The sequence below is a fragment of the Theileria parva genome, assembly GCF_000165365.1.
Source record: "Theileria parva strain Muguga chromosome 4 map unlocalized ctg_529, whole genome shotgun sequence".
In the NCBI taxonomy this organism is placed as follows: domain Eukaryota; phylum Apicomplexa; class Aconoidasida; order Piroplasmida; family Theileriidae; genus Theileria; species Theileria parva.
The window spans coordinates 1,348,703-1,371,303 of NW_876246.1; the positions used below are offsets into that span (position 1 = coordinate 1,348,703).

Genomic DNA, 22,601 nt, shown 5'->3' on the forward strand with positions numbered 1-22,601 from the left:
ATTCTAGATAAATACTGATTGTGTTACAAAATTATAGTTCTACATGGACAGTCCCTGGAGTTTCCATGGGCACTTCAAAGGTTAGCCCGTAATCGGCAGGATGCTCAAGAACCTCCTGGAAATCAGTAACAGAAGATCTAGAAAGCTCATCTGAGTGTTTTTTCCATAATTCACGAGTTAAATCTAAGGAAATTTAAGATAAAAAAGAATAAATCTTACTGGAAGAGCCGACGATTGAAGTGACATCGTCGTACATAGTGAAGCTATCAAACTCTTCCTCCTCCTTATAAACATCCTCAAGTTCATTTCTGGTCAAATAACCATCTCCGTTCTTGTCAAACTGCTTAAAGTCGTTCGAAGATTGAACTTCATCCTCACCGTCCTCTAATTTCAAAGTCAAAAACTTTTACTTACCATTTCGGTATTTTTTGTACTCTTCATAAGAAATCCTACCATCATGATCAGAATCGTGGGCCTAAGAAAGTTATTTGTATAAACTTAATAAATTTATAGGCAAACCTCAAGAACATCATCCACTTCCAATTTTAAAAGCTCAGGACTCCTGGAAGGGTTAATAAGGTCACCGAGTTCGGCAAGATCAAGAAAGCCGTCCTTGTTCTTATCAGCCACCTTGAATCTCCTTACTAAAGGTTCTTTGTTATTTAAAGCATCCTCTTCTCCAACCTCGCTCGAGAAGGCTGCTAATAACTCATCTAAACTCACGTTTCCGTCCTTGTCCTTATCTATTGTTTCCATTTCATTGGCCAGCTGCCTATCCGATATGACTTTGCTCAACTTTGAACTGAAAGAGTCCAATTCAGACTTACTCAGAACTCCATCAGAATTCAAATCAATTTTATCAAACAACTGTAGCATATGGTGTGTATAATCGACCTTGCTTTTACCGTTTTCGTCCAAAACGTCGGATTTTAAGTCATTTTCAAAGGTGACAGAGCACCAACATTTAAAAAAAATATATATAGAAATAACTAAAGTTAATTTTAACTCCATTTAAATAAAATTATAAGTAAGCGAACAAGTTTTTTACAAACACCACCCACACATCAAGTTGCTAGGAATCAACACCAAAAATCATACATGAGGTTACAAAAAAATTAAAAATAATTTAAAGATCTGGATTCTATGTATAATCTGTTAAATATACTAGAAAGATAGAAATTATGTAAATGATGTGTAAAATTTAAAGTGCGAAACATTATATATAATGTTTAATATTGGTTTTGAAATCCATGATAGTGTCCAATAAGGCACGCTTAATGGTTTCCCCAAACCATGGTTAAAATTTGTCCCATTTCCTGGCCAAATTGTGGCCAGAATACCGAATCCTAGTGTCGTTATATCCAACTGATAATTTATAAAACATAAAATTACCATTATTATCTCCACAATCCATCCTTATATGATCATTCAGTATTAACGTATCTTCTTACATCAACATTCAGATCCCTCACTATACTTTGATCCCCTCGTGTAAATGTCTCTATTGCCCAAAAAAGAATTGGATTTCTGATTTCCCTTGTAGGAACAAAATCTGGAGGTACCAATCCATATCTAATTCTTGCTTCATTGTAACCAACCCCCGTTTTCTTGATTATTAAACGTAAAATTTCAATTATTATTGTATGAACTGCGATTAATCCGCTACTTTGTCTATTATTAACTACGTAATTTGTTACTGCCATATAACTAAATGATTCCATTATGCTGTTGCAAAGGACCAGCAAAACAGCCATTATCATAACTAAGAATATTTTGCCAACTATCATTCTAAAAATTAACACTTCTGTATGAATTGCCATTAATGATAACAAAAATGCCATGACTTGAGGAATAATTAATATCCAAAATAATTCGTATTGCCATGTCCACGACTTAAAACCACTCACAAAATACTCAGTTAGAAATACTGTTAATGAACCACAAACTCTAAATGGAACAACAATCAAGTTTACAACTATAGCCCTGTCATAATCTAATACTGCATAAGGAATCACATGTGGATATAGAAATTCGAATACAAGCAACGTTGATAAAGTCATAATAATTGGGGAACTCATTATTACCAAGAGACTAAAATATCCATGTTGAAGTTCTTCATACTGTAATTTTCTTACCAAACTTATTTTATCATTTTTCTTTATTTTTTTAATTTTATCTTGAGGAATTTTATTCATCATTTGTTCAAATAATGTATTAAAATTTTGTATTTCAGCTAGAATTGCATCAGCTATATTTATTATTTGGTCCCTTCGCTCCTTTACTTCCCCTTGCGATTTTTTTGGTTTGCTAATTATGTATTCCATGAGTTCATCTAACAACAAAGTGAATTTAACTCTAACTTCATCAAGTTTTAGATCTTGACGAATTCTTTCATTTTCCATAATTTCAATCACTTCCTCAATGGTGTTAAAGACAGTTTCTAGTTCTCTGAATCCCGTATGGGCGTTATTTATTTCTTCTAGAACTTTTTTTAATAAATTATCAATTCCAGAAGGTACTTTTAGCTTTTCCATTTTTTCTCTATTATTTATAAAGTCTTGGGAGGCTTCCTTGATGAATGTTTTCATTTTTTCTCTTTTATCTGCATCATCTATAATTAACTCGTATAATTTTTGATCAAATTTATCTATCGAACTTAATTTCGGAACTGTTTTTTTAGCTTCTGTTTTTAAGCCCTTATTAGTTGTGTTTTTTTCTTCTAATTCTTTAAGTTCAAGCAACAGCCCTTCTAGTTGCCTAAAGAATGATCTTATACTTTTTTCTGCTTTTTTAAATGATAAGAATGTTTCAACAGATTCGTTTAACGTGGAAATAAAAGAATTTATATTTGAACAAAACTCATTAAAAGAATCTATCAAGATATTGATTTTAATTCCGTATGATAGATTAGATTCATATCCTTTGAATTCTAAAAAAAATATATAATAAGACCAGAGAAATAGTGAAACTACTGTTAAAACAACAGAAATTATAAATTGAATTTGAATGATTTTCAATGATTGGTCCTTATAAATCACATCCAATATGGTCTGAATTATGGTAACAACTACACAGGACATATCGTTGGATAGTCTGATAAATGTCATGTGCTGGGGAGCAAGAGAGATGATTGAACTATAAACATGACCAAAAACAAGGGCATCCATATTTGAATAAAGGTAAAGGATGAAACCTAGGTCATCTGGTATTAACATATCATAAGCCATTAGTATTCTTTCAATTGACATGATTGTTAATCCTCCTAAAGTTAAAAAACGATCGCCTAAACCAAGCACAAGCATACTAAATTCTTTTGATGCAAATCCCAGGAAAGTAAAAACAACTCTATATGTGTTCAATTTGCTAAGAAAATGTCCAACATTTTCTTGATTAATATTTAATCCGACTTGAAAATGGCTTGATAATGCTTTGACTTGTTCCTGGTGTAAATTAATACTTATTATAACTATTGAGAGTATTAATTTTCCTATAAGTTCGTTCCTTCTTAATTCTTTTGTATTTTCTGAATCGTCTGATTCTGATAATTGTTCCCCCGTCATATTGGTGATGTCCTGTGCCTTATAAACGATGTCGTGAATAATCTGCAATCACATGTGTAGTAGGGATGAATCATAAAAATGCAACACAAACTCAAATTTTTATCAAATAATGATAAATTTAATATATAAAATCATGAATTTATGTAGAATACGTTTATTAAGTTGATCGTTATTTTGTGATTATCGAATTAATCACATTTCACTGCGAATTTTTAGATCCCGAATGGGGAAATAATAACGAAGAATTTATGTTTAGACAGTTATCTTTGTTACAATTCTGACAGGTAAATACTTTCATCATATTAAGTAAAACTCATTTAGAACACCTATTGGTATTCGTGTATGAACTGAGTTATCTATAACTATTAATAATTATTAAAAAAGGGGTATAAGTAATATTACCTATTGATGAGATATGAAAATTTAAAATATACTCAGTACAACAATATTATATTGTATAATATTTTGATCATTAATCATTTCATTTCTAGTGATTTAACAAGTGAATACATGTTTATAATCAACAGTAATTATAAATCAACATGTCACATAACAAATTTGATTAACCTAGTATATAAAATGTTTATTTGCATAAAATTATTGAAAATGATTTGTCAATTGATAAGAATAGTTATAAACAGTTTTTTAGAGGTGAATTGTTTACGGATTCGAATTCCTTCCATAAATTGTACAAGTACATGGTGAACAGCCCGTCGGAATTTTCATAGTAAGAAGTCTCTTACAACTCCTCAGAGTAAGAAGCATCTTCTTGCTCAGTGTCTTTGTGTTGTTGTGAGTAGAGCTTGGCAACAACTGGACTGCACACGGACTCGAGGTGTGAGAGTTTATCCTTATACTCCTGAGCTTCTTCGTCAGGATGTGATCCCATCCAGTTACTGGCGTCATCAAGCTCCTCCTTAAGCTTAGATACTTCAGATTTCGAAAGCTTTGATGACACTGAGTCCTCCTTCAAGGTGCGCCTCATGCTGTCGATGTAGTTTTCCAAAGACTGCTTGGACATGATTTTGTCCGCCACCTGCTTGTCCTTCTCTGCGTTCTCTTCTGCATCTCTGACCATACGCTCAATTTCCTCCTGACTCAATCTTCCGCTCTTTGGTTCAATCACCAAGTTCTTTGTGTTTCCACTTCCCTTTTCTTGGGCTGTAACGGAGAGGATGCCGTTGGTATCAATGTTGAAGGTGACTTCAATTTGGGGCACTCCTTTTGGAGCTGGTGGGATTCCAGTAAGGTCAAATTTACCTAAACAATGCATTAACAAATATTTGGAAAGGATGTTAAATGTGTATGGGGCGTGGCCTTAATAGTGCAGTGGTGTAGTAACAAACCTAGTGGCACATTATCCTTAGTTAGAGGTCTTTCGCCCTGAAACACATTGATTGTAACGACAGTCTGGTTATCAGAGTATGTACTGAAGACTTGTGACTTGTTTGCTGGGATCATAGTATTCCTCTCAATAATCTTGCTCATAACTCCTCCAACAGTTTCAATACCTACAAATTTATTGTAAACAACTGTATAATAATTAAGTATATTTTGATGAATAAAAAGTTACCAAGTGACAGAGGACAAACGTCCAATAGTAATAAATCTTGGGATGATTCACCTGTTAAGATACCACCTTGCATGGCGGCACCGTAGGCAACGGCTTCATCTGCATTAATGCTAACGTCGGGCTCCTTGTTAAAGTAGTCCTTGATCATTTCCCTGACCTTTGGAATCCTGGTTGAGCCACCGACCAGAACAATCTGGTTAATATCAGATTTTGTCATTTTGGCCTCCTTGAGGACGGACTTGACAGTGTCCATGGTCTTGTCAAACAGGTCCTCGTTAAGAGCCTCGAACTTGGCACGAGTTAAGGTCTCGCTAAAGTCCTTGCCTTCCAAAAGGTCCTCAATCTCAACTGTGACTTCAGTCTTGGTTGAGAGTTGCCTCTTAGCGGCTTCGACTTCCTTTCTAAGCTTCTGGAGGGCTCTCTTGTCATCCCTGATATTGAGGCCGGTTTTCTGCTTGAAGAGCTTAATGAAGTGGTCCATGACTCTGCGGTCAAAGTCTTCTCCTCCCAAGTGTGTGTCTCCGCCCGTCGCAATGACTTCAAAGACACCGCTGTCGAGGCTCAAAAGTGATACGTCGAAGGTACCACCTCCGAGGTCGTAGACTAGGATGTTACTCTCCTCGTTGGTCTTGTCAATACCGTAGGCTATTGCTGCTGCTGTTGGCTCATTAATGATCCTGATGACATCTAGGCCTGCAATTGTTCCTGCGTCCTTCGTGGACTGCCTCTGAGAGTCGTTGAAGTAGGCTGGGACTGTGATAATTGCCTTCTTGACCTCCTTGCCTAAATAGGCCTCTGCCAGTGATTTCATACGTGACAACACCATCGCGCTAATTTCCTCAGGTGCATACTCCTTCACCTCAGTATCGTTTACACGAACATAGGGCCTGTTCTTCTTATTAATGATTGTGTAAGGAAGGTTCTTCATGTCGTTTTGGACGTCTGGGTCGTGGAACTCACGTCCTATTAAACGTTTTACGTCAAACACTGTCTTCTCGGCGTGAACAGTAGCCTCATTTTTGGCAGCCATTCCTATATACATAATACACCACTACACTATAATTTAATATAAATGTTATACGGTTACACTAATAGTGTATTAAATAGATTTTGTAATAGTTACCGATTTTATGATGGCCATCAACGAATGATACGTATGAGGGAGTGATTCTGTCTCCGTTTTCGTCTGCGATGATCTCTACGCGACCATTCTTATACACGCCCACGCAACTGAAGGTGGTACCCAAGTCGATACCGATAACTGGGCCCTCGACTAAAAAATAATTAGGGTGACATTTTGAAAAAACTTACTTCTTCCGGTGGTTTCGGGTTTACATGAGGTAAGTTTAACAAAAAGAAGGAAAATGACGAATGAGACAAAGCTCTGTCTCATCTTGAAAGAGATATTCATTTTATTATACGATATATTAAAAAACGACAAAAGAAGAGTACAAGTCTTTAGTAATATTGTTAATATATAATCCGAAGTTTGTTAAGTTTTAGATCTAGGGTTTCAAATTTCTGATAGATATTGTAGAATATGATGGGAACAAATACATATCTTAAAATATATTATGGAAACTAATAAATCGTATTTTAAATAGACACGATTTTTTTAATATTACAATGAGCTCTAAAAATAATATAAAATGCAGAATCGGATGTGATCGTTGGTGTACTATGTTAATCACTATATCCCCACCAATGAAAAATTACTCTCGAGCTACAATTTCGCCTTTAACCCCCAAATCTTGTACACATCTATCCACTTACATTATGTGGACCTCAAAAACATCATCTTCTTTTATTTTACCCCTGAAATTAACTTCTCATCTCAACGGTGTATAATTCCGCAGCAGATACTATTTAGAAGTTTGGTTACTCCTCATAACAACCACTTTTTCTTAATAAACACACAATTTTTTCACTTTTATTAATTATATTTTTACTTTTTCACAACACAAATGGACCAAATACTTACTTATCTATCTAACAAGTTATGTATGCCGTGAAAGAAATTTTTCAAAAATTAAAGCTTTTTTGCGCACGGTTCGTACTCTTTAAAGTGACTACAACATTTTAAAAGTTCAGACGATTTATCCTTTTCATTTGACTCCAGATTCTCGGTTAAAAAGGTTTCGTAGTAGTTCCTCAAGCAGTTTGAAAGATCCTCCTCGACTTTTGAACACCAGACTTCCTTGTCTTCATCTTTTACAGAATTATCAGTCTTTTCTGGTTCAGCTTTCTTTACCTCTTTCCCCTTTTCATACGAGTTTGTGTTGGATGTTGAGTAGTCGTTTACAAACTCAGTTGATAGAACTATCTTGTGATTTTCCATCATCATAACTAAAGATGGTTCTTAAAATTATTAATTTGAATTCATTTCCAGAATACTAAAGTATCAAACTTGTTACTATTTTAACGTTTTATTTTGGAAAGAATCTTTGAGATTAATTATATCATGTTAAAATGATTGTTTAATTATTTTAGGGTATATTTATAAAAATAAGAATAATTTAAAATTATTAGTGTATGATTAAAATACAAAATTTTTATAAAATGGTGGTTTATTTTATTTTTCCTTCCACACATAAGCTACATCTCACTATAAATTGTATTTAATAATTCTTATGTTTATATATCTTATTGAGGTTAAAATAACGAGGTGTTTGGACTGATATATGGAAGGTGGAGAAGAAAATCAAGATGAGAAAATTCCTCGAGATTGTACATTTTGTAGAGTGACAGGAACTTGTTTCCTCTCAGGATTATCAGTATATTCATTTATATGTGCAAAAAAGGCACAACCTAAATCTTTCCATAAAGCTTTTTGTGTATTATTCGGTACATCTTCCCTAATTCTAGGTATGTTTCTCTTGAAAGCTGGAATAGTTTATTGTGTAGGTGTTTGTAGAGCATTTAACATGGGATTCTTTAAGTGAAATCCAATAAAACAATAATGTGTAAACTAATCTGATTTATAATGTCAGAAAAATCTAAAAGAGTTGATGCAATTTTTATATTTGACTTAAATAGAAAGTCGGATCTCGACTTCCCGTCAGATAAAGACATACAGGTACTTATAAAACACTTAACTGGGTTTAGCTTAGCAAATTACTGTATTATCACCCTGAAGATAGGTCAGTTGATGACAAATTATCGCACTTCGGCCTAATTGAAGGCCTAATTACGCTTTCAAAGTGAGTTATTAATACAATTTAGTGTGCAGAAATTATACTGATGATGACCTTGAGTTTATTAGGTCAAAGCTTTACACAACAGCAGTGGTAAAGTGGTTCGATTCGGTCTACCTATCAGTGGTTAGTGGTACTACTTAAAAAATGGTTAGGTTTTTTTCAACAGGAACACCACAGATGATGAAAAGGACGATTACAGCTACCATTCCAGGAATAACATGCTCAAAACTATACTGAGAAACTCAATTCGAATGTTTGAGATGTTTTACGGCAGTTTCCAAGACAATTTGGTCAAAATTAACCAGTACCTTATATTTACACTAATGAGGCTGTAGTGATGAGATGACGTTGGAAAGTCTACAGGAAATGCTGGAGAACATTTTACCAACATTTATGAATAATTCCACCAAAACGACCCTTAACTTTCTCAAAGGTTTAAAATCACTCGATAATGTGTTTAGATGTTGAGGCTTTCAAGAAGTTTCACACAAACATGAACTTATCCTTGGACGTTCAGGTACTCAGCCAGCCACAAACTATTTAACCCTACAATTTTAAGTCCTAACTTAACGTTTAGATAATGATTGATGACCTGTATAACGAATTTGAGGCGATTTCAAAGTCACTGCTGATATATAACCGGCAAGTCTTACACTACAACATGGAGCTGGATGAAGTGTTCCTAATATACTGTTACATAGTCCGGTACCAGGGAAACATAAGTAAAGTAAAGTCAATGAACGTGAAATGGCCTGAAAATAATGAAATGACAATAGTTGACTCGATGGATGATAACCTGTTCAGCCCGCAAATATTCATAAATAATACTCTATACACTTTAACAATGATATCGGTACAATATTAATAGTTTTAATAGCATTTTAGACTAAGAACTCTACACTTGTACTATTACTGGACACAAATGACCCCTTGATTGTATGATAATTTTACACACCATGGAGAAATGTTTTAGGTAGTCAACTCTATATACGAATACATGAATAAACTTCAACTTAACTTGATAACCTTGGAGGAAAAGCTGTCAAAATTCCCGTTAGTGGCTGTAATAGTTAGTGCACCCCGTTGCACGATTTTTATGGTGTTTATCATGTATTAGGGTTTTGACCAACACCAAGTTCTTTGCATTAAACACCCTATCAAAGACCATAAACAGGTTTGATTTAGAGCAAAGAAAGATATTTTAGTGTGGGATTCGATAATCTGAACAATGAATCTATTGAAGAGCTTTCAATGATCTATGACTTGCATGACATCCTCGGTACATGTAGGGAACAACTGTACAACACACACATAAAAACCAAGAATACATGGGTTGGCACAAAATTTAACAATTCCAGGCTCGTTTTTAATAACTAAACCACTAGTAGGGAGGTGTATTACGTCAACAGCAGTAATAACAACAAGGCCTCATTATCGGAGTCCAAACGTACCCACATACATATTCCAATATTTAACTAAACACACATATTATCACATTTAGTCCACTTTGAGAAATTTGTCAGTACTTATTTTAATGGGATTTACTTCATTTAATAATCTAAACCTATGAATATTAATCTCACACTATGTTACATGGTACATACTAAGACTAATATACGTATGCTATTTACTAGTAGTAGTATACAAGTGTGTATACAGAATAGTACAGTATACATAAGTATAAAGAGTAAAAGTAGATTTAGATCTTTGTAAACTCAGTTAATGCGTCCTCATCAGTTACTATATGTACAACGGGAACCTTGAAAATGAAGCCCGACTTGAGTGCAACTTCTTCCAGGGGTGCATGCAAATCAAACTTCATGACCTCGTCGGGTGAAACCTAACAATATGGTGGAAAAACAATATACCTGGTAGAAGGAAAGTGAATTACTGCTGGAGAATTGATCATCTTCTCCGAACATCACGTCTAGATGGTCAGAAATACTCGAGTTATAGTCAAAGTCCTGGATGTAGTCACTCATATTCACCTGGTCATACCTAAACAGGGTTTAGTAAGAACATGGAAAAATGAAATAAAACTTACACAAACAGACACGATGTGTGAATTACATTGTCTTTGAGGTAGAAGACCACAGTTTGAGATTCTGGGATTTGAAAAAGATTATCACATAGTTTTAAGCCTAAACAATTATACAACTGATTTGTTGGTTGGGGTAAAAGCCTATTTTAAGTCAACTTATAATATGAAACCTTTTAATTTTAAAAACTCCTTAGCCGCGTCCTCAGCAAGTTTTTTCTAAACATTTTAATAAAAAATATGTTAAATGGTAAGTACCTTCTCCTTCTCCTTTTCCTGGTTTTGCCTGATACGGTTCTTTTCCTTCTCAAACTCGTCGTACTTTGCCAGAATCTTTTTGTAGAAGGAACCGAATTTATCATCAATTATGCAGAGGAGTTTATAGTTATCATTCTTTTCACTTTCAAACACCTTAATTTCTGGATCCAGGGTTATTGCCTTTGCACACTCATTGCAGAAGAGGAGCGCCTGCTTGTAAAGTGAAAGTTTGTAGGAGGCTATGGCTCCTCTGTAGTACCTGAGATAATATATCCACTAATTTAAGCCTACGATTTATAGTTGTAAACGTCATAGGTTATGCTCCGCCGACAATCATTTACACACTTCACATAATCATCTGAACATAAATTACATTAATAGTTTTCAAAATACCCAATCTCAAATAAACTAAAGCTCTGTTAGAGTACAGTTGTGAGTTTAAAACGTTATCTTTGCTCTCCGCCGCAATCCCATCTGTGTAACTTGAGATTGCCGCCTCGTAGTACCTTCTACCCTCACTAACATACCCGTTTCCAACTTCCTACACAAAGTTTATACAAATATGTCGAAACGGCAAATTTAAACATTAAATAATTAAATTAACAGTTTAAAGGGATACTTTGTACTTTTTCGCTATGGAATCTCTGGTTTCACCCTCCGACAACAGCTTGTGTAAGGCTTCTAAATCCGAGTTTGACGATATATCATCTAAATTTTATTCGTTGATTTGGGAAATTGAAAAATACTTGGAAGTTCGTCCATAAAAAGGGGATGATTGATATCAGAGTACTTTTCCGTGAGTTCCCTGAGAAACTCGTCAGAAATGTCGTAATCCTCGTCATCAATCCTCATTTTAAAACTACATTTTATGAAAAAATAAAACCGACTATAAAAACATGTAAAATATATATTTATTAAAATTCATCGTTAGAATAATCGATGATTCTAGGGTCATGCAACAAAATCGTGTCGAGGGAAACCAGGTTCGTAATAACATCATCTATGAATTTTTGCACATTAGTGGCCGTCAAGGGACTTTTCATGATCTACATCTTTTTAAAAAATTCACACATACCTTAAATTTCCTCCTCTTGCCTCTGAACGCTATGAACTTTGAACACACTTCATATGCTGGGCATCTTGACGATAATCCAAATGCCGATACGAATTTATGCTATAATTTTTAATTAAATACCAATATTAATGAAGATATGGTTAGATATGGAGTAAAATAAATACCTGGTTGGCTGCGCTAATGTATCTGATTTTAACAGCATCTTGTATATATTTTTTAGAGATATTCGAAAGTTCTTCATGTAATGAATGCTCTGCTCGGTTTCCATACTTGATGAATATGAAACAGAATTGGTTATCCTTTGGGCCACACTCCCCCGAGTCTAACAGTGCCTTTGTTAACTCCTTATATGTTCCGACGCCCTTTTTCTTATACTAAACAAACGTTAAAAATTAGTTTATTACCTCGTTTTGCTTAAGGTTGAGCCATAAAAGAACGTCAGAAAAGTTTTCAGAGTTCAACTCAATTGATTTCTCTAAATTTAATTTTATTAACTGTAGGGTAATTACCGTCCATAGACTCTAAATCTTGTATGTGGTACAGCCTTGCCGTCTCAGTCCTGCTTTTATTAAAATTACTAATCAGTTCCTTGTTACTGGCTCGTATGTATCCAATTTTAATTTTTGACTTTACATATACCGATAATGACTTTAGTAGTGTCAAGTACAAAGTCTTTTTAACTATAGAAACCACCTGAACAATTGTCATACTAACGTATCTTAATTACGTGTGTGATGGGTTGGTTTTCTATAAAATCTTTCAAATGTTTATAATCTTTAATTTCCACCAGCTCTGATGGCATGATTTTGTGGAGCCATATTTCCAGCTTTAGTGTGTACTCATCATTTTCAAATACTACGGGATCGGGTGAGGTGTTATTATGTGCGATAAGGTGAGGTACTGATCTAACAGTTTTATTACAAAAGTTTGAGTGTTTATCACAGTTTAACGCATATACGTTCAGTGCCCCTTTAAATTTGGTTATTGTATCAACGAACCCTTTATGTGCAGCTTGGCAGGTTCTGCTGTTTGACATGAAAAAGTAATATAAATTTAAAACTCTGATATTTTTTATCGAGTTTTTGTATGTTTTGGGGCATATTTCCTCCACTATTGTATTCTCAAAGCTTATATTACCTAACATTAAATTATTACCACTTTAATTAATGTTTAATTAACACTAAGTTATCACCATAATAGTTGGTACTGATGTGGTTAACAATAGTTAAAATTGAAATAATTTAGTAAACAGCTATATAAATGTTTTTAGATGAAAATTACTTTGAAATTGTTGTTCTCTTCTACCTCCCTTTGAACCTCCTCCAAAATTGAAATGAGTGAACACATCGTCGAAATCGAATCCCTCGAATGAAAAAAATGTATGGCCTCCGTCTCCGTAATAATGTTGATATGGATGCCCTTGTGGTCCTTCTTGCTTTAAACCTTCCTCTCCGTGCATATCGTACGTTTGACGCTTGGAAGGATCCTTGAGTACCTCATAGGCGTTTGAAAGCTCTGCAAACGCCTTTTCGTTACCCGGATTCGCATCCGGATGCAGTTTTTTTGCTTTTTTTCTAAATGCCTTTTCAATTTCTCTATCTGTTGCATTTTTTTTTACTCCTAGAATTGAATAATAGTCGCTTCGTGCTTCCGATATATAAAACGAACATATTACTGCTATATACAGATGAAAACTAATATACATTATAAATATACTACAGATCCATTTAAAAATTTTTAAAATTTATACTTTGGCACACTGATTCAAGACGAGAAATACCACACAACTACATAACTCATAAGGTACATGAATTTTGAAATATTAACGAGTATCACTGCGATAATGGATATTATACATTTAATGTGATCAAAAAAATGTAAATGAAAGAAAAAAATGTGTAACTACGCCCACATTTAGTCCGGGATAAACATGGCATTACCGAAGGTCGGAGAGGCATCGTCTAAAAATAATTGTTATAACAAAAAATCTATTAAATTATTAATAAACATATACTAAAAACGTGGTTGTAAAATATAGACTATCTTACCTTGTTTAGGGTGGTCGACTTGGTTCAAAACCTTGTTCCAGATAATGAGATCTCCTCTCATGAGCCCTCTTCTCACTACCTGAATAATCTGAAAACTGTGCTGTTTCAGGAATTGCAGGTACGCAGTGTTTAAGTTATTTGTAAAAACTCTTATCTCATTATAGCCCATTTCCATCGCTTTTTTCTCCAAATAATCCAGGAGCCTTGATCCCACTCTCATATTCCTTCTCTTCCTTGTTACCACAAGCCTGACCATTTGTCCAACGTTTGGATTATTTCTGTAAGGTGTAATTCCAACGCACCCAAGAATTTCATTTGCTTTGCATTTCTGGCTAAAGTTCAGGTCATTTACTTCATCTACGTGGTTCATTTTCTCAAGCTTCTCGGCAGAGCTGTTTTTAGAACTTGATTCTGGCTTGTTGGGATCGTCATTTTTTGATTCTTCAGTAGTTTTATCTCCCTTTTCATCGGGTGAATCTCCCTGTTGATCTCCTGAGACATAGGCAACCCAAAAATTAGAGGCTTTATGACTACGATAGGTTTTATGTACGTCAACCAGGTCTGGGCAGGACTCTTTTATATGTTTTTCAATTTCGTACCTAGCTCTGACGAATAAATAAATCAGAAAAAGTAGACAAAAGTAAAATAAATTGTAAATTGATAGTAAACATGCGTTTATTAGAACGATTGCGATTAGGTCATACACGTGCTGAACAAGCCAGTACATAATAGCGGGAAGGGTCAGTGATCTGAAGTGTTCAAATAGCAATTTACATACATGAACATTATCTTCTTCTTGGATTTCCCTTATCATTATGGAGGGGTATTTTTGACGGCGTCCTGATTTGTTGCGGGATACAGGTTTTATTGTAGGAATCCTACCTTTTTTTACATCAACGAATGATCTTATTTTGTTCATTTTGGATTAACAATTCATATTTCTGTACATTAAATAATGTGAGTGAACCACTCAACCCCCCAACACATTGTCAACTAATACCTACATGAAAATTTGTACACATTTGGTTAATATATTTTTTATTTATCTCTGAATTAAATATTTTTTCGTTTTATCTCAATTCAACTGTTTGTTTTAGATAATTTATGTTTTATTTGTGATTTTAGTAATTTCAGTTTAGAGTATTAAAATTGTGTATCATGTTGACATATCACGTAAAATATGAAATAAGTAATCTATAAAAATTATATTTAATTCATATTATTCACTTAAAGTATAATAAATAGCGACAATTTTCACATTTACACAGATTACATTTTAAAACATTATTAATTTCCATACCCTTACTCATATTCTTCTTTATTATTTATTAACTTATTTGTTACAAATATTACGTTTACTGTTAATTCTACTGGGTTCTTGTTAATGGAATCCTTAGTCCCCCTACATCTTAGTTCCATAGATATAAATTTATTAATCACTACAAACTATTTTATTAAATAATAAAGCAGTACTTAATCTACATAATTTTCCTGAATTAAACTAACAAAATGTATACATTAGTCCTTTTAAGGCATGGTTAGTCCATACAACATATATGACACTCATAAAATTTCAGGCGAAAGCGTTATGAACAAAGCTAACCGCTTCTGTGGATGGATTGACGTAGATCTGAGTGAGGAAGGAGAAAAACAAGCCAGGTAATCCTTTTATTTAAAATATTTCTTAGAGATGCAGCGGAGCTTCTGAGACCATTCAATTTTAGATTTGGTCATGTTTACACTTCTATCCTGAAACGTTCATACGAAACTGCAAGATTAGTCCTAGAGACGTTAAATCACCCTGAAGTCCCCATGACTAAAACTTGGAGGTACCCTCAAATCTTACACATGTTTCTAGGCTCAACGAACGTCACTATGGCGCCCTTCAAGGCTTAGACAAGGAGGAAACGGCTAAAAAGTTCGGAGAGGCTATGGTGAAGGTTTGGAGAAGATCATACGACATTAGGCCACCGCCAGTTGACGAATCAAGTGAACACTATCCAGCCAATAATCCAGTGTTCGATGTTGTTCCCAGGGAGTTCTTGCCAAACGGAGAAAGCCTAAAGCTAACATTGGAGAGAGTTATGCCATTTTGGGAAGGAGAGATAGTGCCTGAACTCAGAAAGGGCAAGCCTGTTTTTGTTGCTGGTAAGAATATTTAATCTTATTTTTTCGTAGCTCATGGCAACAGCCTGAGAGGGTTGATAAAGATGCTGGATAACATGAGCGAAGCTGAGGTTCTGGAGTTTAACCTCCCGACCTGTGTTCCAGTACTCTATTATCTTAATGAAGACTTATCTGTAAGCAGTAAAAAGTACCTTTTAGATGAGGAATCTCTAAAGGTTTGTTACACATTAGCTACCAACCCCAATTAACAACCATAATATCCTATAATAGGCCAAGATGGATGCTGAAAGCAATGTAATGAAAAGCGGATCGAAGGATAAAAGCGCTTGATCTAATTTTGCAGCTATGATCTGGCATCGATATTTTCGCGGTATTGGACCTGGCCCCTGGACATTCCAGGATCCCGATTTTATACCCATTAATGATACATATAGCCCAATTTTTATATTTTATTTATTCATTTCCGTGAAAATATATACTTGCAAAATCCATCCAGACCTTCGAACTTTATTTCTCAATACAGCAGCATGCCTATCAGTTGTGGGTATCTAGAAAATTTTCGCGATACATCTTTGTCAGACAAATTAGTAAATGATGTTTAAATTATGTTTAAATTTAAGATTTTTTTAATCTCAATGACGGTGCTCTCGCTATTCACTTCCTCAGTTCTCTTCGTAGTCGGTATCGCAATATCATGTACAAAAGAAGCAATTGAAATCCACCCGGATTTCCAAAAAACGTCGAAAATAGCGTCATTTGTAGTAGCAGGGGTATTTTGACTTTTTAATTTCATTACTTTTAGATTCACGCCCTGATCGCGTTAACCTGCGGATTCTGCACATATAAAATTAACAGGTTAGCACTCTCGATTAAATTAATTTTTAGATTAAATGATAGTCCACTCAACACTTGAGTTTTAATTCTAATGTAAATTTAATGCCAGTAAATTAGTGTAACTTAATGGTAAACTGTAAGATTTTGATTTTCTCTAATGGAATTTAATATTATATTATATCGATTCTTAACAACTTGATATGTGTTCCTTTTGCCATTTTTTACATAAATTAATGAAATCTGATAAGTGGTCGTAGTAGTCTGCAGAATTGGTCTTCTCAATGTCGTTGTGCCCAGCTCCCTCAATCCACCACGTTTTAACGTACTGATTCGTCTGGTTAACCTTCCTTGCGTCCTGAATAACTTGGGAGAACCTTCCTCGGGGAATTACCTGTATATTTTCCTGGTTTAGGTGAGTGGCCTCCACCGCCATTTCATTTGATGACCCCTTCTCTAGCTTATTTTCTTGAATTTGCTTGAGTCGTTCAGCCCTTATCAACTCATGACTTTCCTTGATTATGCAAGTGAGTTCAACTGCCTGTTCTAACGGTATCTGGTTATCAGAAATTCCGTGCATCAGAAATACTGGGATTAAGGGGCAGTTTTTGAGGAACTCGGTATTGTCAAATGAGTCTAAACTATGATGCTTAATGATTGACTTGAAGAAGATTCTCAGTCCTGATGCGATTGGCGAGTGTAGAATCAGTCCTCCGACTGGATAGCAATAGTGTTCACTAACTAAGTAACATGATGGAGCTGATCCTAATCCCTTCCCATACAACACTATCTGCCTCGGCCCAAGCTTCATCTTATTCGTCATGTACTTGTATACATTCGCTATATTCGAGTACATGTTACCTTCACTCGCTTTCCCCGAGCTGTGGCCGTATCCACTGTAGTCATAGGATACCAAGTTAACATTCAGAAACGCACACAGCCTTGTATACTTGAAGAACATGTGGCCTATATCAGTGTTATTTCCATGACTAAAGAGGATGTAGATCTCCTCATTCTTCCTCTTTTCCAACTCCTCTGGCGATAAATTTCCGTTTACGTTGTAGATCTCAATGACTGCTATGCTTCCAGTATCTTCATTTTCGATGGTGGTGTACCTACACCTGAGGCTGTACCTCTTGAGAAAGTCGTTGGCTTCTATGAGATCTCCCCTCAAGTAAACGTAAATATCGTTGTTTTTCGTCACTTCATACCCCGTATTAAGTTTTTTCGGGAAAGAGATCCTGTTGACTACCAAATTCTTGAATCTAAAAATTAATGTGTTTATCCGGGCTACCTTCCAATCAGGTCATATTTATTTTTTTTCCTCACTCGCGTCTGTTTAAAGTCACAAATATTTATGGAACTGTTACTAATGGGCATAAATAGTAAATTTAGTGTAATACATTAAAATTAAACATCATCATCAGAAACGGGTGGTGTGGCTTCGTCGTAGAGAGCACCAAATGGGAACAGCAGTTCCTTGGAGAAAATTAGCGAGTTGCGCACGGTTTGACTGGAGAGTTTGAAGCGCCTGTATATTAGGTGGAGTCTTCTCAGGAGTGCTTTTTCCTGGCTGGCGTCGCTGATGGTTCTGACGGCGAGTGCGAGGCCTGATATGAGCGCCTCGTTGATTATTTCCTGCAGGTTGAGTAGGAGGTAAAATGCGTCTGCGATTGCGTCATTTGCTTGTGAGAACTTTTTCGAGGCCTCAACTGCGTCGTAGCACAGAGTATAGGCGTTGTGGGATTCTATTGCTTCCGGCCAGTCTGCGTCAAACCGCTTTGAGTAATTATTAAACGACCTTATGTTTATGTACTTATAAATCGGGTGATACATTATTCTTCTCTGTCCCATTATATCTATCCATGTCGTCATGAAACAGGCGTGAGTTGAGCAGAAGTGTATGTTTTCAGAAACTATGTTCATTACCTTTTCCACTTCCAGCAACTTGCAGAATACGTGCATGTTCTTATCGTAGTTTAATATCTCTGATACTGGGAACACTCCTCTCATTCCTGTAAGAAATCTTCCGTACTTATAACATACACAAGATGTATCTTCATCTTGACTCGAATCACTTACCTTTTGAGAGTTATCTTCACTCGAATCATTTACCTTTTGAGAGTCATCTTCCGACATCGGTGACGTGCACAGCTGATTCATCTTATAACACGTTTCATCCAGTTCATCATCTATTCCATTTAGGTAATTTGTCTCACTCGATGAGATAAATGAGTTTGTTGAGATCATTGATGACAGTTGTGCTGTGATAGCGTTGTGGAGAAGTTTCATTTCAATACACGTGCTAGGTCTGTCATTACGCCTAAATGCGTGGTCCTTCGAGCTATTATGGTTCTGCTTTACGTTGATCAGCATACTGTTTAGTGCTTGCATTTTATACGTCGCTTTCAGCTGTGTTGCCAACAGCTTCGCTCTTTCGTTCCCAAACTCCTCAACTGAGAAGCTGATCAGAACTATTTGTGACTTCTTTGGCTGGTAACTACTGGGGCCTCTGCCGTTAGTCTGTGGATACGTATACTTTACGTCTGACGGCTTCATCTTCTTACAAATGAACTCAATCAGCCTCTTACCATGTGTGAAATGAAGACATGATCCGTTATTTTGGCACTCGACTGGGCACACCAGGCATGGCACCACATCAAGCATGCAAATCCAGCTATTCGAGTAATCGTTGTAGAACACGTCAAACATTGGCAGATCCTGCACCCTTTCGTCCATTATTTTACTAATGCTCACATAATTGCTATTTAAGTGTCTTGGGGTTTCATAGCAATAGCTGTTAAAATCAGAATGGCTGACGTGTGGATTTGGATTCCCAGAACTCCTGAAGGCTGGCGAGCTCAAGTCTGATATCAGAATTGAAGACTGAAACCTCAGTTCATTTGCGTGCTTAATGATCCTGGTGTACTGTGACCTGGCATCTGGGTACTGTGACAGCAACACATTCAGGTTATTCAACTTTAGGTCAATAACTTTGCCTCCTTTAATCCTCTTTCCAGCACCGATTTCCCCGGAATCTAAACCTAGATCTTTCCCTCCAGCGTACGCGTTAAATATACTGGAAAACTTCCCTGGCGTTGGGGAGAATAATGGTGGCCCGTTATTGCGGTATAAATCCACACTGTTTGAGAATGCGCTGTAGTAGCTGCTATTGGGCGTTGATGCGAATATGCCTTGGTATATAAGCTCGTGGTCCAGCTTAAGCCTGATTGATGGCGTTAGCGTTGATGACTTCTCCACATAATACCTTCTCGGTGTAAATGACTCTCCTGATGACACCATTTTCCTCTTCAATGACACTCTCAAGACATCTGCAACTGTGCATTCATGCGCGCTAACTCTTTTAATATCGAAGTTTTCTTCTCCGTAGTCTTCCTTTCTCTCAAGATGGTTCATTTGCCTTTCACAATCCCTATCAGCTGTGTTCTTCTGTTTCCCTCTGTGATCCCTCTTAGGAGAGTTAGACTTGTAATATGTTACAAGATCGTGGTATGACTTTATGAGTGATGGGTAAATTGAGAACATCTTCTGTGCACTCTTTGTTATCAGAATCCAGCACGACTGGCCATGGTCCAGGTATATATATTCCGGAAGTGTGCTTATCAAAATTAAATACTCAATTGCTTCTCTAAAAACCTTCCAGATATTATCATTCGTGTAGAAATAACGCCAATATGAGTCGTTATCGCTGCTGTAGTGGCCCACTCCAATAACCTTTAGGCTCGTGTCATATCTCACGTTAGTCAGGTATCCCAGCGAGTCCAGCGTGTTCATGATGTATGAATTTAGGTACCCCTCTTCCTCGTATATCTTTGTTTGCTCGTACTTACTATCCATACACCACCAGGGTGATCTGTACAGATCATACCATTCCACCTTCTTGTAAAATTCCAAATGCTCCTCCGATACGCATGGGAAAGGCACGTTGTTGATTACTTTGAAAATCTCCTCCAGGCTAACGTTACACTCACTAGCTTTGAAAAGGTTAGAGTAATACACTGAACCCATATATCGGTCCTCATCGTATGGTATACTCTCCTTTGCCTCTTCTCCCGCCTGACTTGGCACATTAGGCCTATACCTTCTCGGCGTTAACTGATTCTCTATAGGACTAACTAGGAATTGAACCCTGCCCACTTCCGTGTTTATTGAGTGTGAGTATATGGTGTTCAACTCCAGTGATGTCATATTGTTATGTTTTCGCTCCCTTTTACTTTTATTCTCTGTATCTGACTCCAAAGTGTCAGATATCCTTGATTTAGCCTTCAAATATCCGTATATTTGGTTTACGTACTCTATGGATATGCTTTCTAGGGGATAATTCTTTTCATCCGTTTGCGTGTAAAACCTGCTAAATGTTCTAAATATCTTCCTCTGGCATTTGCATCTGCAGATTTTCCCGCAGTTGTAGCACACTGCTGCTCTTATGAAGGGGTGTGTGTACGACGTCTCCTCGCCTCTGCAGTACGGGTAGCTGAAGTTGTGCATTATTCCCCTTTCTGAAAAGAACTCCATTACGCAGTTATCGTATGCTCCCATGTCTCTAATGAAGCATGTTTCCAACATATCTTGGGGCGTTTGTATGCTTTGGATATTTGACTTATCTAAATTATTTTCTTGGTTTGGTTTCTCAATGAGTGTCATTAATTCTGGTATGGTTTCTGATGTGAATGTCGTTTGAAATAAATTTTTATCCATATGATAAATCCTGTTAAATGGTCTACTCCAGTCCAATGGACTTGTTTTATCTGTGTTTTTGCTTTTATCTGTTAAAATACTCTTCTCTTTTGGCGCTCCTTTTATACCCAGGTATGTTTCTGAGCCTTGCGGGTACTTCCACTTCAGCGAACTGTGATTCACGTGATTGTCTGAACACGTGTGGGAGTAACCTTGCGACATTCCAAAAGCGCAATTTTTACTGCAGAAGCAGCTTACCAGTTCATCTAATTGGCAGAGGACTTTATCTACTATAAAATCTGGAGAGTATATAGAGGCATCTGTGTTTGTTTTAAAGTCTGGAGATGAAAGTTGAGATAGTGTATCTAGTGTATCCAATTGGCTAAGGATTTTCGTGTAATATGGTCTTGAGTCTGAGAAGTTTGCTAAATTGTATTTGTGGCAGTAAAACCTGTAAAATCCGAAGTTATTATACTTCCATTTATTGTACTTCTCTCCCAAATCGTCCAATATTGACAACATAAAATCCACTGCTTCTAGCAGTGTTCTTGGTCTGTACTTGATTTTACTCGGTTGCAAATCTTCTGTTTCAAATTCTTCATACTCTAGAGAATCATATTTTTCAAATGTGGACGCTGTTTCTAAATTTGAGTCTTCAAACGTAGAATCCACGTAGAATGTGTCCTGCCTTAGCAATGTTGACTGATTATCATTCTCCATTGAGCTTGTTGAGGGGCTTGTGGACTTTGTTTTCCGTCTCAGTACATAGTTTTTGTAATTTGACTTATTGTACACGAGAACGGAGTCCATGTCGCCCTCGATTTCAGGGCAATTCATAGTGACAGGCATTGCACAAAAATCTCATATTTTATGTTAAAACATTATAGATATTTTTGCGATAAGTGTGAATATGTGTTATTTTTGGAAAAATTCCCGGATTTAAGAAAAATACAGCCAGATACAAAATGGCCGAATTGCATTATTCTTAAATCAAAAACTTTTGGGCCTTTTGTTTTGAAAAACAATTTTCTAGATATTAAAAAATATAACAACCAAAATTTAAATCATAATAAATAAATCTGGGCATCTTATTCCCCAAAATTCACGACTTCCTTATCTCGGCCAAAGTAGCCCCCAGAATGTATTGCAACTTATAGATTTGAAAATTTTATAATTCCTAAATCCCCAAATTTAGT

At 35.9% G+C, this 22,601-nt stretch overlaps 13 protein-coding genes across 13 annotated transcripts; 4 read left to right on the top strand and 9 right to left on the bottom strand.

Annotated features, from left to right (window-relative positions):
* Nucleotides 1-15: 15 nt before the first annotated feature.
* CML6 (EF-hand domain pair family protein) lies at nt 16-1,211 on the bottom strand. Its single transcript, XM_759224.2, has 4 exons — nt 520-1,211; nt 415-475; nt 220-384; nt 16-183 (listed from the first exon to the last, which is right to left on the bottom strand). Exons 1-4 carry the CDS (start codon nt 1,009-1,011, stop codon nt 32-34), a joined length of 870 nt encoding a protein of 289 aa, XP_764317.1. The 5' UTR covers nt 1,012-1,211; the 3' UTR covers nt 16-31.
* Nucleotides 1,191-3,733, bottom strand: TpMuguga_04g00682 (putative integral membrane protein). Its single transcript, XM_759225.2, has one exon. The coding sequence runs from the start codon at nt 3,558-3,560 to the stop codon at nt 1,425-1,427; it is 2,136 nt and encodes a 711-aa protein (XP_764318.1). The 5' UTR covers nt 3,561-3,733; the 3' UTR covers nt 1,191-1,424.
* Nucleotides 3,734-4,140: 407 nt separating this feature from the next.
* Hspa5 (78 kDa glucose-regulated protein) lies at nt 4,141-6,793 on the bottom strand. Its single transcript, XM_759226.2, has 5 exons — nt 6,445-6,793; nt 6,257-6,406; nt 5,134-6,165; nt 4,907-5,071; nt 4,141-4,820 (listed from the first exon to the last, which is right to left on the bottom strand). The coding sequence occupies exons 1-5, from the start codon at nt 6,542-6,544 to the stop codon at nt 4,300-4,302; spliced, it is 1,968 nt and encodes a 655-aa protein (XP_764319.1). The 5' UTR covers nt 6,545-6,793; the 3' UTR covers nt 4,141-4,299.
* A 369-nt stretch (nt 6,794-7,162) lies between these two features.
* On the bottom strand, nt 7,163-7,477 carry TpMuguga_04g02135 (uncharacterized protein; the record flags this gene model as incomplete). Its single annotated transcript, XM_061306135.1, has 1 exon — nt 7,163-7,477. One exon carries the CDS (start codon nt 7,475-7,477, stop codon nt 7,163-7,165), a length of 315 nt encoding a protein of 104 aa, XP_061161886.1.
* A 202-nt stretch (nt 7,478-7,679) lies between these two features.
* TpMuguga_04g02245 (putative integral membrane protein) lies at nt 7,680-8,075 on the top strand (the record flags this gene model as incomplete). Its single annotated transcript, XM_061306148.1, has 2 exons — nt 7,680-7,998; nt 8,038-8,075. Exons 1-2 carry the CDS (start codon nt 7,815-7,817, stop codon nt 8,073-8,075), a joined length of 222 nt encoding a protein of 73 aa, XP_061161216.1. The 5' UTR covers nt 7,680-7,814.
* Nucleotides 8,076-8,116: 41 nt separating this feature from the next.
* Nucleotides 8,117-9,919, top strand: TpMuguga_04g02630 (uncharacterized protein; the record flags this gene model as incomplete). The annotated part of the gene is made up of 13 exons (XM_061306202.1): nt 8,117-8,209; nt 8,239-8,333; nt 8,363-8,453; nt 8,483-8,634; nt 8,666-8,763; nt 8,792-8,847; nt 8,908-9,183; nt 9,216-9,266; nt 9,304-9,383; nt 9,448-9,504; nt 9,536-9,688; nt 9,719-9,777; nt 9,832-9,919. The coding sequence occupies 13 exons, from the start codon at nt 8,117-8,119 to the stop codon at nt 9,882-9,884; spliced, it is 1,314 nt and encodes a 437-aa protein (XP_061161887.1). The 3' UTR covers nt 9,885-9,919.
* A 92-nt stretch (nt 9,920-10,011) lies between these two features.
* Nucleotides 10,012-11,546, bottom strand: ttc4 (Tetratricopeptide repeat family protein). The gene is made up of 9 exons (XM_759230.2): nt 11,373-11,546; nt 11,246-11,334; nt 11,020-11,167; nt 10,918-10,984; nt 10,627-10,885; nt 10,542-10,587; nt 10,375-10,471; nt 10,199-10,328; nt 10,012-10,170 (listed from the first exon to the last, which is right to left on the bottom strand). Exons 1-9 carry the CDS (start codon nt 11,476-11,478, stop codon nt 10,030-10,032), a joined length of 1,083 nt encoding a protein of 360 aa, XP_764323.1. The 5' UTR covers nt 11,479-11,546; the 3' UTR covers nt 10,012-10,029.
* Nucleotides 11,531-13,448, bottom strand: dnaJ (DnaJ domain protein). Its single transcript, XM_759231.2, has 7 exons — nt 12,983-13,448; nt 12,429-12,838; nt 12,211-12,394; nt 12,106-12,176; nt 11,866-12,075; nt 11,702-11,800; nt 11,531-11,672 (listed from the first exon to the last, which is right to left on the bottom strand). Exons 1-7 carry the CDS (start codon nt 13,404-13,406, stop codon nt 11,541-11,543), a joined length of 1,530 nt encoding a protein of 509 aa, XP_764324.1. The 5' UTR covers nt 13,407-13,448; the 3' UTR covers nt 11,531-11,540.
* An 85-nt stretch (nt 13,449-13,533) lies between these two features.
* TpMuguga_04g00689 (Acetyltransferase (GNAT) family protein) lies at nt 13,534-14,703 on the bottom strand. The gene is made up of 2 exons (XM_759232.2): nt 13,750-14,703; nt 13,534-13,662 (listed from the first exon to the last, which is right to left on the bottom strand). Exons 1-2 carry the CDS (start codon nt 14,666-14,668, stop codon nt 13,616-13,618), a joined length of 966 nt encoding a protein of 321 aa, XP_764325.1. The 5' UTR covers nt 14,669-14,703; the 3' UTR covers nt 13,534-13,615.
* A 423-nt stretch (nt 14,704-15,126) lies between these two features.
* On the top strand, nt 15,127-16,315 carry gpmA2 (phosphoglycerate mutase 1 family protein). Its single transcript, XM_759233.2, has 6 exons — nt 15,127-15,286; nt 15,327-15,408; nt 15,438-15,578; nt 15,608-15,897; nt 15,928-16,091; nt 16,147-16,315. Exons 1-6 carry the CDS (start codon nt 15,259-15,261, stop codon nt 16,204-16,206), a joined length of 765 nt encoding a protein of 254 aa, XP_764326.1. The 5' UTR covers nt 15,127-15,258; the 3' UTR covers nt 16,207-16,315.
* Nucleotides 16,316-16,481: 166 nt separating this feature from the next.
* Nucleotides 16,482-16,857, top strand: TpMuguga_04g02620 (putative integral membrane protein; the record flags this gene model as incomplete). Its single annotated transcript, XM_061306201.1, has 3 exons — nt 16,482-16,646; nt 16,679-16,731; nt 16,762-16,857. The coding sequence occupies 3 exons, from the start codon at nt 16,482-16,484 to the stop codon at nt 16,787-16,789; spliced, it is 246 nt and encodes an 81-aa protein (XP_061161888.1). The 3' UTR covers nt 16,790-16,857.
* Nucleotides 16,809-18,087, bottom strand: abhd17c (Alpha/beta hydrolase family protein; the record flags this gene model as incomplete). Its single annotated transcript, XM_061306052.1, has 2 exons — nt 16,809-17,972; nt 18,002-18,087. The coding sequence occupies 2 exons, from the start codon at nt 18,085-18,087 to the stop codon at nt 16,898-16,900; spliced, it is 1,161 nt and encodes a 386-aa protein (XP_061161217.1). The 3' UTR covers nt 16,809-16,897.
* A 10-nt stretch (nt 18,088-18,097) lies between these two features.
* On the bottom strand, nt 18,098-22,584 carry TpMuguga_04g00692 (uncharacterized protein). The gene has a single exon (XM_759235.2). It carries the CDS (start codon nt 22,252-22,254, stop codon nt 18,118-18,120), a length of 4,137 nt encoding a protein of 1,378 aa, XP_764328.1. The 5' UTR covers nt 22,255-22,584; the 3' UTR covers nt 18,098-18,117.
* Nucleotides 22,585-22,601: the final 17 nt, after the last annotated feature.